This window comes from Leopardus geoffroyi, chromosome E1, assembly GCF_018350155.1.
Source record: "Leopardus geoffroyi isolate Oge1 chromosome E1, O.geoffroyi_Oge1_pat1.0, whole genome shotgun sequence".
Lineage (NCBI taxonomy): Eukaryota > Metazoa > Chordata > Mammalia > Carnivora > Felidae > Leopardus > Leopardus geoffroyi.
The window spans coordinates 25,766,409-25,785,420 of NC_059330.1; the positions used below are offsets into that span (position 1 = coordinate 25,766,409).

General features: G+C 36.2%; 1 protein-coding gene across 1 annotated transcript in view; it reads left to right on the forward strand.

Moving 5' to 3' along the window:
• BCAS3 (BCAS3 microtubule associated cell migration factor) overlaps window positions 1-19,012 on the forward strand; it is a 620,462-nt gene that overhangs the window by 335,006 nt on the left and 266,444 nt on the right. Inside the window, exons 22-24 of the mRNA XM_045490037.1 lie at window positions 10,309-10,409; window positions 13,109-13,305; window positions 18,912-19,009. Coding sequence (XP_045345993.1) covers window positions 10,309-10,409; window positions 13,109-13,305; window positions 18,912-19,009 — 396 coding nt within the window. The remainder of the gene's footprint in view (window positions 1-10,308; window positions 10,410-13,108; window positions 13,306-18,911; window positions 19,010-19,012) is intronic.

Consider the following 19,012-nt stretch of genomic DNA (forward strand, 5'->3'; position numbering starts at 1 on the left):
TTCATTTTTTTTACTTCATGTTCTTTGAAGTTTATTATAAACATGTATTCATATAATATTAATTAGGTGATTTTCAAAAGTTTTTTGGAAAGCAAAGAGAGAAAGAGAAAGAGAAAGGAAGGAGGGAAAAAAGAAGGCAGGAAAATAGAGAAGAGAAGGAGAGAGGAGGAAGGACAAACTATTTCAGTTTGTTATAGAGACTAGAGATTAAATGTTACATAGTAAACTAGAGCTAAAGGAACTAACAAATGATTCTCACACATATAGTGCTGTGTGAAAACAACATAGTTCTGAATACTTCGCATATCTCATAGCCAGCCAAGAGAAGAATCAAGATGACTCTGTCAGTCTGCAGATCAAGAAATGTCTTCTCAGTTGTTTTCAAACATTCACACAAGTCTTTTAAATATGTTTATTATGGAAATGTTCAAGCATACATAGAAATACAGTGACTAGTATAATGAAACTACCCATTACCCAGCTTCAGCAATTAACAGCATTGTCCCTGTCTTGTTTCCTCTGTTTTTTAAAATCTTTTTTTTTTTTTAAGATTTTATTTTGAAGTAATCTCTACACCTGATGGGGGGCTCAAACTCACAACCCCGAGACCAAGACTTGCATGCCCTACTAAGCCTGCCAGGTTCCCCCAAATCTTTTTTTTTAATGTATGGCAGATAAAGTATTATGATAAAGCCTACCCACTATTGTATCTTTTCACCTACAAATACTTGAGTGTGTATCTAATGATAAAGTTGAAAGAATCATAACTACTGTGCCATTACATAATAGATAGTTTATACAGTGATGATGATTTGTGGAAGTAACTTTTTCCAGTAGTTTTACACTGTGGAGCAGTAGAGGGGAGAGCAAGCCTTGGAAACTGTTCTTCTTGGAAACATTTGGAAAGAGAGAAAACCCTGTGGTTGTTGTAGGCTAGAATTCTCTGTCTCATTCTTTCCTCCATTTTCTTGGTTCTGTGAATTTTCTGATTTATTTAGAGGTAAAATTTTGAACATGTAGTTTCTCTATTGTGTGGAATACATCATGGATCCTTAATGATTGTTTGGAAAGATTTTTATTATATTCTTAAGCATAGGTTGCAAACATTGACGTCTTCCACGTCTAAAAGCTTTTAACTCTCCATGCCAAAAGAACTTCACCTCTTTTGCTTAGGCAAGAGAAAATCTGTACTTAATTCTTCCTGCTGTATAATGATCTGGACTTTCCTAATATGTAACTAGATAGTAAGTAAATGAAGCATGGAAAAGACTGCGTTAATTCTTTGCAAAAAAAAACAAAAAACAAAAAAAAAAACAAAAAAGATTTTTGTTGTTTTTACATTTACAAACAACTGTCTCTCCTTTATTTTTGTTTGTTGTACTTTATTGTGGGGGCTGGACTGATGACATTAGAGTGTTTGCTCTTCAACTATGCCATTAGAGATGGGACCAAGAACAGTAAGTTTAACTAGCCTGTTGCCTACTTGTACAAATTGGTACATTGATGACTGAATTCAGTTTAATGAGCAAAAACAGTGATTTGTTTTTTCTTTTTACCTTCAAGACATTAGTTCACAATAGTTTCTGCAAATCCTCTACTCATCTTAGTCTCTTTGCAAAGGGTATTCTATTTTAGTGTTCCTTGAATTTAGAATGGAAAATTGATTATTCCTGAGGGAAATGCATCTAGCATACATGGTTACCTGTAAGAATACATTTGCCATTATTGAAGGATTACAGCTCATAATTCTACATAGAATTAGCATTGGCAGACCTGGCTTCCAGCAAACAGTCATTTTCCTCCACAGAAACACATACTACCACATGTCCTTGAGCAGTTGCTAAAAGCTGGTCCTATATTTGATATGTGTGTGTGTAAATAGAGAGGTAATGATAAATGGCTATATAAGGAGATAAATGGCTATCTATGGAGAGATAAATGGCTATATGAGTGTGTATAGGCACTTCCACAGTTCCCCCTTAAAGAAAATATCACTAAACCTAAGAAAATAGGGGAGAAAATGCATGACTCATTATGCAATGAGCTCAACTTTTGTTTCATACATTGGTTTCCATCATTCATTGGTATGCAACTGATTTCTATGTTTTCCTTTCTTGGACTTCTTGGATTGACTGCACTAACCGTATCAATTGTAGTGTGCTTGTTCCACAACTTTTTATAAATATCAATTTTTAAATAGGTACATGGTAAATACGGTTTTAAAGATATCAAGGAATGTTAAATGAAAAATAATCTGTCTCTGTGCCCAGCCATCCTCATCCCCTCCCAGGAGGCAGTTGCTATAACTGATGCCTTGTAATCTCCATTTCTGTAAAGGAGAACTTTGATAAGAATGGTTTTGTTGTTATTCAGACTTACATGTCTTGGTAGATTCCATGACCCATGGTAAGACAAAGTTGTTATCCGTAAGCTCCAAGCAAAGTATTATGTAGTCATAATATGATCCTTTAAAATAGTAAGGGTGGACTTTTAAAGCTATCCTGCTCTTGTTTTAATGTATATATAATGTAGTTGAACTAAGAATTGAGTTGCCATAATACATATTAAATAGGCATTGTGTGCATCATTCCAGGTAAATAAACTCCACCTTGACCTTAGTTGCAGATGTTTTGAAAGGATTGTTGCAGTCTCTTTAGCTCTTAGAAGCATATTAGGTCAGTTTGAAATATTTAGTGGAATACCTGATCTTGCTGATAGCATGAAGCCATTTTTTCTTCTTTCTCTTCATTTTATGATATTTAGGGGTATGGTGAGCAAAACTAAATTGTGAACCCTTTCAGACTACCTCCAGGTCTAACTTGTCCAGATGCTGTATGTCAAGTGACTGTTAGGGCAGCAGGAATAACAAATGAAAGCTCCTTAGTTTATGTCTTCTGTGGGAATATTATATGATACTTTGGGGGTAGAGAAAAGGAGACAGAGCAGGGCGAGGAAGAGGTGCACCCAGTGTTGTCAGTTATTCAGTGAAATCTATTATCTCATAGGCAATGAGGATATGTCATTTTTCTAATTATATATTGCCTGTGACTGTTCTTCTGGGAATGTGGAATAAAAGGAAAGTGAAACCAGAGATGTACAATGAGTGACTGTTAGAAAACTTTAATAATTAATTAGAGAACATCTATGGTACCACAGGGTCAGGGTGCAAGGAAAATCATTGATCCGTTTAGTATATAACGTAGGTAAAGCTTGTTCCATTTTATGTATTGTAACACTTCAACCATTGTTGCTCTGGTACAAGAGATGGCCCCTAATAAACAGAATAGCCAGTAATATATAGTGCTATTGCTTAACTCCTCTATGTATGAAACTCAGTGAATTTACTTTTAAATGGAAACATTTATAAATCAGAGAAAAAACTTCTTTCTAGACTTGAGTAGAAATAGAGTTGCCTCCTTAATAAGAGTAAGAATGTTTCCCATTTCTTAATGTATTTAGGTGTGACATTTTTGACCTGAGAGCCTTCTCCCTTTTTTTTAATTTTTTTAAATTTAATGTTTATTTATTTTTGAAAGAGAGGGAAAGACTGAGAGGGGAAGTGGGCAGAGAGAGAGAGAGAATCCAAAGCAGGCCCCAGGCTCTGAGCTGTCAGCACAGAGCCTGATATAGGGCCTGAACTCATGAACCTTGAGATCATGACCCTGAGCCAAAGTCAGACGCTTAACCAACTGAGCTACCCAGTGCCCCTAGCCTTCTCCCTTCTTAAAAAAATTATTTTAAAAGACTAGGGTTTAATTTTTGCCAGTTTGATAGTATAAAAGCCTAACTTGTTTAAATTTGCAAGTCTCTGATTGCTACTGTTTACATGTGTTTGTTGGCTGTCGTATTTCCTCTTTTGTGAATTGCTTGTTCACTGGAAAATGCCTTAGACCACTTTGCTTTTAGATTGTCTTTTGAGCCTTTCTTTTTAAAAGGCAAATTTTGATTTCTGTACTAGGAAAGTACATTCCTAAGCAGCATTTCTTCCTCAGATCCCAAGTGCTTTCTGATCAGAAACAGAGTTTGGTAAAGAGCCCTCTCTTATTGTATGGCTGCTATATAAATGCTGTTTTTAATAAGTACCAAAAATATATTGAAGTTTGTCCTTCGGTGAGAGTTTATCACTGTTGGCCTTTGGGTGAACTTTGAGCCAGAGCTGTTTCATTCAAGGCAACATGATGTCATTTAACTCACAAATTTCTCTTTTGCTAGAAAAAGGAATGTTGTTCCCCTAAATAACTGAAAGGACCAAATAATGCCGGCACAACATTATTCACCTCTCAGGTCTCCACTAAAGACTTCAGCATGGTGAAGGTTTTATTGTTTGTGGAGGATGGGGTAGGGGGGTGGGATACGTTAGGGAGTAGGAAACAAGCTGCATTTGGTCTTGAGTCTTTCGAAGAATACTTTATTCCACTGCCCACACGGCTGCTGCTATGACCCAGCTCACACTCCTCCAAAAAAAAAACCTTTTGGCTCCACATTCATTTCTTCATTAAAAAAGACTCTCTAAGTTTGTTTCTAAATTTATATATTCAGGTTACAAACACATTTTAGGTTTTTCAACAGGAGCTAAACCAGAGAATTGTATCTCATATAAAAAACTAGATACCATTTAGATTAGCATTTTGCCCTTATTTGAGAAGCAGACTTCTCTATTCCAATAGCGTTGAGGTTCATTTCAGGGAGTAGAATAGTTTTTTAAAATCTTCTAAAGTTGGGAGTGTGGAGTTCACTGGCAGCAGCACCTGTAGTTGATTAGCTGTGTCCTCTGAAGCTTCCAGAGCTCCATCTAAAAGAATTTATTACTGGGAGTTCAAGAAATGTAGGGAACAGTAGAACAAGAACAGAATAGAACCAAATAGATTTTCCTTCATTGGCTTCATACATAATCACTGCTCGTTGTTCAGTGTTATGCTTTGTGTTAGTTTATGTAAAAAGGATGCTTATAACCTGTAAGTGGTTGGTCTGTTTACTTTGATATGCATTGCCAAATCTTTTTTCTTTCATTGTTTTAAAAGCACATGGTACTGGGAGCAAATAATTACTCCTTTTATTCCAACATCTTAACAGAATACCTAGACCCTGGCTACTCTGTTGTAAACTCTATAGTTAGGGGATCTGACTTTTTTTTTTTTTTTCTGAATATCTAAACCATGCCCAATACACTAAGAAAATTAATTACCTGCCCTAATATGTTCAATATATTAATGGTGAAGACTTATCTTCAACCTTCTAATTGGAAGACTGGATATTTTGTAGGTGAATCTAGATTACTGAGATCTAGCTGTTACTTTTAGCATATTTTAGAAAGAATTTGATTCCTTGGAATTGAGGATATACTGTTATTGTTTTGGCAAAAACACTCTGAAATGTCAAGAAGTTTAAATTTCTCCAGGACTAGAACTCATTTTTGGAACCTTGATTCAATCCTACATACCCTAACCTACAAGTAATAGTCTATATTCATTCTATTACTCAATGTTAACAAGAAGACTTAAGAGTGTCTTTAGATGTCTGTTAACACAATGTTTATAACTCTTTCACTTAGTTATTATTTGATTCGCTTACTGCTTTGTATTTATAGTTTAACAGAATCTAAAGCAATACTTTTACCTATCTCTAACGCAGAAATACTGTATTTTGTATGGATAATTTGTAAAAATTCTGTACTGTTTGATCCTTGTGTTACAGGGCAGAAGACATCTAAAAATTGAAAACCAGAGAGCTTATGCAAAGTATTTATATATTTGAGAAGTTATATTATGAATTGACATTTACCACTTTATAATATTGAGAATTTTGTTATGTGGGATTCAGACTTAGGGTTGTTATCAAAGGAGCATTTAATCTTTCTGTTCATAATTTTACTCATGTTGTTCTACTGACTTGGAAGGTTTTTGGGTTTAGATTAACAGGACTAATTTGCAAAGGTTGGCCCTGCAGCAGATTTGTTTTTGCTTTGCATATAAACACATATTAAAATATATAAATATGTACATAGAAACACACACATATGTACACATACACACACCCATATATCACTTAAGACAGCAAAATACACGTCATGATTTTTTTTAGCATTTATTTACTCACTAGAAGCATGATCTGCTTTCCTGAGAACACAATATAAACAAAGTCTGGCTCACAGTTACCTCATAATGATCTGCTCATCCTGCTCTTGCTTGTTGATCTATACTTACCACATGCCTGTGTGTAGAGGCAGTACTTTTGAAGTTGTATTCTCTAAAGTAAATTGGTAGTGTATCCTTTTTAGTTAGATGGATAGGTTTGTCTTAAATTACTATTCTAAAGGTAGGGAAGGAACATGGCAGAGATTTTAATTTCAAAATTCCATAGTCTTTTCCCACCCCAAGTTTATTAATTATCTAAGAACAGTTGGCAAATGCAGAAGATACTAAACATTTTTCTTTATATAGAAGGTGTGTATGTTGGTCCATTAAACTTAGGCTTGTGAGATACAGAGCTTAATTTTTTTCTATAAAAAAACTGCCTTCCTGTAATTCTCTTTTGTGCCTTCTTTCTAACATATGTGGAAAAAATTAATCTCAGTCAATTATACCCCCTCCAAAATTGCATCTAAATTCTATAGGGCTTTCAGAGTGCAAAGATATGAGATAGGAGAATTGGAGACATTTTATCCTTAGCATGACCACTGGGCTGTTCCAGTTCCCTGCCTGATCGTTGGTTACTGGTTCAGATAGGTCTCTGCAGCATTCATCCGTGTTTCTACTTCCAAGCCTTCTAAATACCTGTCAGTTCTCTGGATCTCATCCATATTACTCTTGGATACATACTAAATATTATTCTCACCTGATCCATGGGGAACTTGGAGAGGTTATCATAGACTTGGTTGTGTAGACACACTATGTGCATACCTCCTTTTCTCTTGCACCGTGTGGAATCTCTTGCTACTTCCCCTGAACTCTACTCAAGAATAAAGATATGATTTTTCACAGATGTTTTATCCCTAAAACTCTGGGGATTCTGCCATTTTTTACCCTTCCTTGGGGACTGGACTCTCTTTTTATCCCTTTTATGGCACTCTTGCTCAAATCTCAATCTTTCCTAATAATGGACTGGTTAGAGAACATGGAAGCTTTACTCTTTTTTTTTTTAATATGAAATTTATTGTCAAATTGGTTTCCATACAACACCCAGTGCTCATCCCAAAAGGTGCCCTCTTTATTATCATACTTAAAATTTTTTTTTTCTTGTCCCAGGGTCAACATTTTGAATTCTTTTTTCATTGTGACTTCGTGGGTCATTGCTTCCTTAAGGTAGTGAACGTGACTGTTCTTCTGACCTGGATTATGGAAAAATTTTTAAACACAAAGAAAAGTGAGAGAAAGGGAAGGATATTTATTTGATGCTGAAAATATCATCCCACCAGACTTGTATTTTATATTGTGAATCTTCTGAATGCTTCAGATCTATTGGAAAACTATTTTTTAGTGAATGTAAGGTAATGGAACACTTACAATCTCTATTTAAGAATTCAGGATTCAGGGTTAATGTTTTATAGATATATATTTGGTATTTTTATCACTTTCTTTGGAAAGTAGAGGACAGTTGGGAGGAAGAAGAAGAGGATTCTTCTTTTTCTTTTTCTTCCTATTTTTTTTTTAACTTTTTGCTATGGGAAATGCCAAACATACACAAAATTAGAAAACAGTAGAATAATGATGCTCCATGTACCTATCATCCAGCTTCAACAATGATGAACTCATGACTAATCTTCTTTCATCTACAGTCCTCCTTCTTACCCCCTCCCTGACACTATATTCTTTTAAAGTTTATCCCATTTTGGGGCGCCTGGGTGGCGCAGTCGGTTAAGCGTCCGACTTCAGCCAGGTCACGATCTCGCGGTCCGTGAGTTCGAGCCCCGCGTCGGGCTCTGGGCTGATGGCTCAGAGCCTGGAGCCTGTTTCCGATTCTGTGCCTCCCTCTCTCTCTGCCCCTCCCCCGTTCATGCTTTGTCTCTCTCTGTCCCAAAAATAAATAAACGTTGAAAAAAAAATTTAAAGTTTATCCCATTTTGATAATGGATAAATAAATGTCCAACCATTCTGGTGCCATTACTTAGTCCAGAACCCCAAACTCCCTTCACCTAATACTTACTGAGTGCTTATTCTGTGACAAGTACTAGCTTTGACTCAGCATGTAGAGAATGCAACATAAACTCTTGGAAAAATTCTCATCAAATACTAGTTAGTTATAAAAGGGTGCAATTTCTCACTTCGCATTACAACTTTCTTATATCTTTCCATCACATTACCATAGCTTTATCTTTAAAAAACAAAAATCCCTAGGTTTGTCGTCCCTCTCTGCCCCCTTTGTTTTACTGACTCATCTTCCACTCTCAACCTGCCTCCTCACACCCAACCATGCTAGCCTCCTAATAATTACTGAAAATTTTCCTTTATGTTCTCACTTAAAAAATTTTTGTACTTGATATTCTCTTTGTAACACTTTCCTCTCATATATCTGTACAGCCTATTCCCTCACCTCCTTAAAATCTTCTTTGCCCTCAACTGCTTTTCAAAGGCTGTCCTAACCTTTAAATATTTGTCCTTAGTTACCTTCTCGACTACTGTTTGTAGAGGGTTTGAAGGATCCACTGCTCTGTTCTGTATTAAGAATTTAATATAAAATTTATTTATTGGAAAGATAATAAATGGTTTAGAAACAACTCAGCCTTTTGCAAACATAAATGTAGTTAACAGTTTTGTAGTATACACCAAAATTATTCCCAAGAGGATGCTTAAATATTAATTAGATAATTATTATGATACTCTTTTCTTCATGGTAATCATTTAGAATTGCAAGAAATCAGATGTTATGCTTTGGTGGTCATTGGTGTTTTGTGCCAAAGGCCACACGCCTCTCACTAGTAGAACTATAATTTTGAAAAAATAGCAGCTAATCATTTTAGCCACTGCAAATCTTACACTTGAATACTATTTATTTCCCTCTGACTGGTAATTGATGGCTTAGGTACCACTTGTCCTCTGCCACCAAGTTAAGTTAGGTTTTTGTGAGTGTACATCCTTTTACAATCTTGCCCAAGGTTCTTCTACTCAGTCTACTTCATCTGTTATCTGTTTCACTAAGATTTACTTCTTCAAGATACCTTGTTCTGGCAAGAGTGCAGTGAGATTTGTGTTCTCAGTCAGTGCTCCTGAAAGTGTATAACTCCTAATAAGCTTTGAGATATTTAAATATGTTCATATCCTTTTATTTCTTTTTTAGGAATGTAGCCAAGGAATGTATCTCTGGGTGATGGAAATTATGAGAGAATTTTCTGTTTCTAATTCTTTTCTTTTTTAATACTCACCTATTTTCCTCCCTCCTTCCCCCCCTACTTTTCCTTTTCTATTTCCCCCAGTACTTCACTGCTTTATTTCTCTCAGTATTAAAATCATACATGGAAGCAGAGAGTATATGAGAAATTACTGTGCTTTCTGCTCAGTTTTGCTGTGAATTTAAAATTATTCCAAAAAATAAAGACTATCTTATAATAAAAAATAAGCAAATAAATATTTAAAAAGAAGCTAAGTTTTTATTGGGTTAATATTTGGTTTATAGTAGGAACTCAACAAATGTTTGTTAAATAATTTTATCACTTTGACTAAGCAAAGGTTCTTCTTTGTGTGAGAAAGTAGGCTTTTTGTGTTTTCAGCCTATATTCCACCACTGAAGAACTGGGGAAACTAATGAAGTGCCCAAGGAAATGAAATATTTCTTTGGATAAATGAAATGTTTCAGGAACTGAAAATGTTTTTAAATTAAAAATGCATATTTTATGCCTTGTAATTTATATGTAACTATTAAATAGACTCTTAAAGAATCTTGGCATTTGTTTCAAAAATTCCTTCACAAATTATAGGAACTGCATCAAATTAATTTCTTTGTTAATTGGAGGTGATTGAAATGTCCTAAATCCTGAGGGCTATGAAATACACTGGTGCACGTGTAGTGGATTTGTCACTGCTCCTTAACGTACTTGCGCTGTTAAGATGTAGTTGGTTGTTTATTTCTTTTACACTGATATATGTCATGACGAAATTTGTATAGATATTTTTTAAAGTATACTCTTAATTGGAGATCTTTCTTAGTCCTAAAAAATTCAGTCTTTCTTGTTCATTAATTATTTAAATTGCCTTTGTGCATTTACTGTTGTATTTTATCTTAAAAATTAACACAATATCCAGGATGGTCGTGCCCACATTAATTTTTCCACTGCACGGGTTAAAGTTGTTAAAGTATGTTTTCTTTCTCATACAGTGGTTCCCCCTGGAAGTCCTGGGCCCATTACTCGGCATGGGTCCTATGACAGTTTAGCTTCTGACCATAGTGGACAGGAAGATGAAGAATGGCTTTCTCAGGTAAAACTGTAAAATGTTTGGCCTACTAAAGTGAAAGAGAACAGAAATCCATTGTCTGTTTTTATTAATGAATTCTAAGAACTGAAAAATTATTTTCCTTAGAGGAAAATAGGCAGAATTTGGAACTCTTTGTAGGATCACCAAGAATTAATCAGTTGTCTTTCCATATTAAGAATTTCTTATAGGGGGCTCCTGGGTGACTGTTAGTTGAGCATCCGACTTCAGCTCAGGTCATGATCTCTCAGATGGTGAGTTCAAGCCCTCCATTGGGCTCCGTGCTGACAGCTCAGAGCCTGCAGCTTACTTCGGATTCTGTGTCTCCCTCTCTCTCTGCCGCTCCCCCACTCGCACTCTGTCTCACTCTCACTCACTCTCAAAAATAAATAAATAAACATTTAAAAAATTTTCAAATAAATAATTTCTTATAAGTACTGCTGCAGGGATGTATATCCATATATTTTATATGTATTAGATACATATGTGTATGTGTACATTAGCCCTCTGTATAAAATAGGCATTTCTTTCAAACAATCCATGTATATCTCTTAGAACCTTGGATTTCAGATGGACTGTTTGGGTTAAAATAAGAATTGGCCTTGTTGAAAGTGCAACCATTCAACAATCTGTGGGATTTGTTTTGTGGAGCCAACATTTTCTGAAGATTGGGCCCATACTTTGATTAGAAAAGTTCAGCATTCTAATCTGCACGTGTCCTGATTGTGCCCAGCTGGGTTTCTTTTCCTCAGCTCACGTACTACTGCTTCCAGTGGTCTCCAAAGCAGTCCTGTGACAGCTTCAGCTGACCCTTTCTCCCTTTGCCAGGTGAAGCTGTCTTCATCTCAAGGGCTTTGAAATAAAAGATACTTGGGCAGATTTCAAAATGATGAGATTACAAATGACTTCATTACAAATGCTGTTATGTCTGCCTCAAGTCTGACATCATTTGGTGAAGTTAATGACCTGTCTCAGATTACCAATCCAGAGGCTTTTCATCAGACAGGTGCCTCAGTGGAGGCCCATGCAGTTTCACTGCTTTCTCAGGGAGGGTAGCCCCAAAAAACAAAAGGGAATCTGGAAGTTAGAATCAAACTGTTTCTAGGTAACATACATTTCATTACACCTAAAGTACTCACAGGAAGCTCTTTGGATAAAGGGTTGATACTTCAGCTCCTGGTATATGGAGATGCCTCCTTCCTTGAGGAGATACCACGATGAAGTAAAAAAACCTAAAATGCTGGCAAAGAACCCACTGTCCTTCACTTCAACTTTTCAATCAGAAAAAGGGGTAATGTGTGCTGTCAGTGTGAAAGTATATACAATATGTTTGTACTGCACACAACAGGAGAGTGAATAGGAACATCTGGCCATCGCCTCAGTGAAATTGCATAGGCATCTGTTTACCTCTCGGCTCTGTGACACGGATGGTTTTGAGCTTAAAATACACAGAATGCTTTATCTGTGGCCTAATTTGTGTTGTGGAATACAACTACTTGAATCAGAAATCACTGTCCTAAATCTGAGTAGTTTTTGCCCTGTGATTAGTGGGATTGTGAATATTGTTCCAAGACCATGATGCTTTTGCCCTTTAGGACTTAACAAACCCAGAGCTGCACTCTGAACCTTTTCAATTATGTTTTGTTAAGAATTAATCACTGCAATCAGAGAAATGTGATTAAATATAAATGAACTCAGGGCAAAAATACGGCATGTGGAAGTCAGTTCTATGAAGTGTATATACAGACATGGATGTAGCAATTAAAGACATTGAGAAGTAGTTTTTCACCAAATGTTTGCATATTTAGTGTCTTAGTCAAGTTGCTCATGTATAAAATCATTTGATATGTTTATTTTCAGGTTTTATCTTCTACTCTCTGCATTATCTTTAAAGTCTTTGTTATAGTATTGGCACCATTCCCTATCCCCTCCATAGAGCATGAAACTTGTAAACATTTTAGTGTTACTGTTTTGCCACACATATCGGTAGTGGAGGAAACATTCTAATTGAATAACAGTATTTTGAAGACAAATCTAGTCTGAGAGAAAATATATAATACTCTTTTCATTTATTTAAAAGTTGATTTAGGGGAATTTTGAGGGCAGTATAGTAAATATTATAATATTTAATTGTAGAAAGAAACTGGCTTTGGGTGTTGAAAATTATTTCAGACCTTTTCTTTTCCTTGGATAGTTCAAGAACAACTTCAAGTTTGTCATGAGCTTGATCCTCAGTGAAGGAATTACTTTTAATCTGTGAATTGATAGGTGTAGTATTCAGTGCATGGCCACAAAGTGGTAAGTACTGTCTAGAATGAATAAAAAAGGTACTTCCTAGGGAGTTGATGCTAGTTATATGAGGCAGGCAACTGGTCCTTTTACTCTCACGTGACTTTGTGTTCTGTATGTGGGGGAGCATGTGTGTGTGTGTGGATTCACATCTATATAAATACACACACACACACACACACACACACACAATGAATTTTTTGTTTATTGTGGTAAAAATCAGTACAGGGAGGTAGTGAATGTTTATATAGGCTGTGATTACCATTGCCTTCTGATTGTGGATGCCCCTTACCTCTCCCACTTGGTTAAGATGGGCTTCTCTTAGAGGGTGTTCAGAGACAAGATGGAGGGAATCATGAAAGGCTCTTTGAAGGAGGTCATAATACATTTAAATCATGATTTCTAATCTGTTCCAGGTAGAAATTGTAACGCACACTGGACCCCACAGACGTCTGTGGATGGGTCCACAGTTCCAGTTCAAAACCATCCACCCCTCAGGCCAAACCACAGTCATATCATCTAGTTCATCTGTGTTGCAGTCTCATGGTCCAAGTGATACTCCACAGCCCCTTTTGGATTTTGATACAGATGATCTTGATCTCAACAGTCTCAGGTAAGAAATAAGAATTGGGGAGTGATTTAAGTAGATTAATATATTCATTTGTAATGAGCATCTTAGGTTATATTTACCTAATTTACTGTGTCCTTTTGGCACACTACTAATGGTGCAAAATACATGCACTGTAGCTTGTGATTCATTATTATTGGTGGAGAATCTTATGTGGGTTCTCCTCACATTCAGTAAGTATTTGTATTTCAGATTGTGTTTTCCTAAACCTAATATCCAGTGCATTAAAAAAAAAAAAATCTCAGGGGCGCATGGGTGGCTCAGTTGGTTAAGCATCTGGCTTCAGCTCAGGTCATGATTTTGGGGTCCATGAGTGTGAGCCCCATGTTGAGCTCTGCGCTGATGGCTCAAAGCCTGGAGCCTGCTTCGTATTCTGTGTCTCCCTCCCTCTGTGTCCCTCCCCCTTGTGCTCTGTCTCTCTCTCAAAATAATAAATCAACATTAAAATAATAATAATAAAATCTCATGCTGCTTTCCTCCTATTTCTAACTGCTTAAAGTCTGAGGGTACCCTCCTTTCCTGATCTTACTGACGCTTCTTCATCTTTCAACCAACCTTCATCCAAATCCTGCTTATTCCCTCTTTTAGGCTTTAAAAAGTTTTTGGATGAGAAAGAATTGATATAAATTCACTTATAGTTGATTGTATCTATATATTCCTCATAGGTATTCTCTGACCCTCACTTGTAAGAGTCATAGTACAAAGTTTACAAGGATGCTTTTTATTATTAAAGATCTTTTTTTTAATGCAATGGAGAACTTTTTGACTTTTTTAGGTCTCAGGTTTGCTAACCAATTTAATTTGTTACACCCAGACTTGACACATTAGGATATGACAATGAAGGGCTTAGTCTAATGCAATGTAATCTCCCTTTCCTTGTCTTCTCTTATAAAAAGTTCTGTAATGTATCTTATTTAAGTCTAAAATAGACACTTTTTTTGAATCTCTTTAAAAATTATGGAAAAATATGTCCCAATCATATGTTGGAAATATATTTTTATGTATCTCTTTGTCAATATCATTTCTAACAATGCAAAAGGTGTTGCAGAGATAGATTAGTCCCAAATGTTTCTTCCTTAAGAGTGATTCATGGGGGGCACTTGGCTGGCTCAGTTGGTAAAGTATGTGACACTTGATATCAGGGTTGTGAGTTCAAGCCCCACATTGAGTGTAGAGCTAACTTTAAAAAAAAAACAAAAAAGAGTTGGGCACCTGGGTGGCTCAGTCGGTGAAGTGTCTGACTTCAGCTCAGGTTATGATCTTACAGTTCATGGGTTTTAGCCCCACAATGGGCTCTGTGCTGACAGCTCAGAGCCTGGAGACTGCTTCAGATTCCTTGTCTCCCTCTCTCTCTGCCTCTCTCTCTGCCTCTCTCTCTCTCTCTCAAAAATAAACAAACATTTAAAAGATTTAAAAAAAAGAGTAATTCATATAATGGAACATGCCTCCTGTAATACCTTTTTCAGTGTTTTAATTTTTTGTTTGCTTTGTACTTTATTTCTTTCCTCTATACATTTTTTTTTAACCTAGCAGATCTTCAGCTTTTCAGAAGTGGGACTTTTCCCCCAAGATGTTAGGCAATAGTGGCAGTACTGAGTGTTAACGCCAGTTTTCACTGGTACCAACTATTAAATGTGATCTGGTTTAGATAGCCAGTCCATTTTCAGGAAGTCATCAGTCCTCAACTTAATGATTTAGTGTGTAGTTATTCATGTTTCTAAGTCACTCATGTACTTTAATGTTAATAATAAAGCATGTAAACTACGCTATGACCTAGCAGTTGCACTACTAGGTATTTATCCAAGGGATACAGGTGTGCTGTTTCGAAGGGGCACATGCACCCCAAATGTTTACAGCAGCACTATCAACAATAGCCAAAGTATGGAAAGAGCCCAAATGTCCATCGATGGATGAGTGGATAAAGAAGATGTGGTACACACACACACACACACACACACACACACACACACATACACTCACACACACACACACACACACACACACACACACACACACAGTGGAGTATTACTCGGCAATCAAAAAGAATGAAATCTTGCCATTTGCAACTATGTGGATGGAACTGGAGGGTATTATGCTAAGTGAAATTAGTCAGTCAGAGGAAGACAAGTATCATATGACTTCACTCATATGAGGACTTTAAGAGACAAAACAAATGAACACAGGGAAGGGAAACAAAAATAGTATAAAAACAGGGAGGGTGACAAAACAGAAGAGACTCATAAATATGGAGAACAAACTGGGGGTTATGGGAGGGGGGATGGGCTAAATGGATAAGGGGCACTAAGGAATTTACTCCTGAAATCATTGTTGCACTATATGCTAACTAATTTGGATATAAATTTTAAAAAAATAATAATAATAAGCATTTAAAATAGATGACCCATAAAACTATATATATTTTCTTTATTGAACTATTCACAAGTTCTTTTTTTTTTCTGATGACTGTCACCTGGTGCTGTAATAAACCCCTGTCCCTTTTCTTTGGAGGACATCTCTAGCTTTCCTATATAGACAGCTCTGTTCCTCTGCTTTGTGACCTCCAGCTTGCTTAATTACTCTTTACCTCAGACAGAGCCCTTCATCTAAGAGCTCTCTAACTTGCTTCTTCAGACAAAGCTACTTTTCTGAACTCCTTCTAGAATTTTCCCTAAGGGCTTTCCTTTTTCTTATAATGAGCATATAGACTCTTGGTTAAAACCTTAACTTCCATTAGAACACAGTTTTGATGGGAAATTCAGATTTGACTTACATTATTTCAGTTGCAAGTGGACTGTTTAGTACCATTTCCTGCCCAGCATCCAGCTAGAAATGCAACTATTTACATTCTCCTCATTCCTGTTTACTATTGCTCTTAGTGCCTCACCTCTATTTCTTCTACGTTTCTTTAGGCTTATGTACAATGACACCATGGCTGTTAGCCTTATTTTGTCCTTTGAATTGTAAAAACTTATTTAGATGTTTTTGATACAGCCTAACCCTTTAACATCTGGTACCCTGTCCTGCACTCCATAATGTATCACCAAGAATTACGTGGTGCTCTGATAGTCTGCCTCTCTAGATCCTGATCTAAGTGGGGAACAGGCAGGTGTTGAGTTGACTGTCATATTCATAAGGACATCAGGGATGGCTTAAACTCATGGCAGCTCCTGACTTGGGGGAGGGATTTAAACTGTAAAAAAGGTGAATGAAATATTTATTCAGAGACCTAACAAATAGATCACATAAAGAAGCTGAAATACAAAGTCTAGTTTTCTACTCAAGAATAGCTCCTTTTCCTTTATTATTTTATTTTTTCATCTGCTTAATTAACACATCCATCAGCTCACATATTTAGTGTGTGTGTGTATATATATAATATGCATATTATATATATATATAAGCACTATATATATATATATATAGTGATTTTTTTTTGAGGACCTCTAAGTTCTCCTCTTTTAGCAGATTTCATTCATGTAACACCGTGTTATCAATTATAGTCACCATATTATACATTAGGTCCTCAGACCTTATTCATGTTATTTTATTTTAAATGATACATAATTCACATAACATAAAATTCGCTGCATAATTCAGTGGTTTTTAGTATATTCACTATTTTGAGCAATATCCCCACTATCTAATTCCAGGACATTTCCATCACCTCTACCAGTTTGTTTTTATTTTTGTCATTTTTATTATGGAAAAATTTCAAACATATATAACCATATTAAAAGTTAAAGAAAATAATAGAATAAGTCCCCATGTATCTGTTGCCAACTTCAACACATCAATTCGTGACCAGCCTTGTTTCATCTATAACCCCATGTACACCCCACCCATAACTCTGGATTTTTCAGACACCACAATATAGATTGAATTAATAACGGGAAATTTATTAGCCCACTTAAACTATTTAGACCAGGAGGGGGCTTTACTTTGGATAAATTGATCATATCTGTCTAGCTTCTTTTCTCTTAAGAACCAGAAAACATCTTTTCCAGACACCAGCTCCTCTTCTCCCACTGGCCCAAATTTTCTTAGGCCTGCCCATCATGGAGTTGACTAATCTCTGCCCTGAGATGATGAGATTACCATGACTGGTTTAGCAAAATCAGCTGGGGTAGAACGAATGCTGGGTGGTACATGTTGTCCACAATAGCAGTGACCAGTATTTGTATATCAGTATTTCTAGCTTCCATCTTCCAATGCTGAATCAAATGCATTGTCCTTCACCTGTCTCCCATTTCTTTTACTCACACAACAAATACACGTAAGTTTAAACTGAGCTTTCAATAACTACTCTTTTTCTGAAGTCTGTACTTGGTATTTTAGGCTTCTATAACCTGTCCATGGCGCTTATCAACCGCTTCTCTTCCACCAGTATCCACTATGAACTCTATGCTTCTGCCAAATCATGCTCCTCAAGATGCCCTGCATTTGCCATGCTTAGTCATCAATCCAACGGTCTTCTTGTTCCAGTTCTGTGCTTAAAGAGCACTTCTTGCTCCTCTGCATATGCACACATCCTGTTACTGTATTCACATCCAATTCCTGTTACAGCTCCACAAGATCTATCGGACCATGTATTCATTCCCCCATTTTCTCATTCTGAGCTTTTATTACCTATTGCACTCATTTTCACACTTTTCTTTTGCATCAGCCAGGAATGTGCACCTGCTATACCATATATCCACACGTACACCTTACATTTCATGTTTCGTTTCTGCCTGTTCCTAAAATAATACTGATGGCATGATTAATATTCACCAAATACTCATTGAATGAATGAATTTGCCAAAAATGCATGTTTGTATTGCTATGACAAGTTTTTATTCCTCTATGTTGCCTAGGCTCTCAGATCTTCTAGTCATACAGGTATTTTTATGTTAATAGTATTAATCTAAGACAGCTGGAAATAGACTCTGTATTTGTAGATTTATCATTCCTAAGCAACTTGAAATTATATGTAGTAAATTTCAGTTTTGATGAAACTAATTGATTCTCACATGCTAATTGGTAATTTTATGGAGGTAACTCAGATGGTAGTGATCCTAGCTAAGCCTCTGGCCCACACATTTGAACACAGCTTTGTTTTCCTCTGCTTCTTGTCATATATAAAGTAACCTTCATTAAGGATCATAAGGGAGTTGCTCAAAATTTTATATCTAGTATATGCTGCATTTTATGGCACGTGTTACTAGCTATGGTGCTATTCATGAATTTTAAGAGTGTTATAACTCTCATATCTGTCCTTTGGAAATGTCAAAGGTTTTGGTATAAAGTATTTTGTTTCCTTTCCCATTATATTAAATTTATCCTTTTGAATTAATGTCAATTTTTCGATCCCTTACTTAAAATCTATTGAATAACTTACAAAGAGAAGAAGGGGCCCGGAGTGTAGGGAATATTTGCAGTCCTTCAGCTTTGTGCAAGAATTAGGAACTACAGTTCCCCCGTTTGTCTAGTTTTAGAATGAATGGTTCTTTAATGGATTGGCCTATTCCAGCATTCCTGATTTAAGGTCTGTTGTAGCATGCGACAGTTTTGATGCCAGTAACATATGTGAATTAAATTAAATTGCATTGCAGGATCCAGCCGGTCCGCTCTGACCCAGTCAGCATGCCAGGGTCATCCCGTCCAGTCTCTGATCGAAGGGGAATTTCCACCGTGATTGATGCTGCCTCAGGTA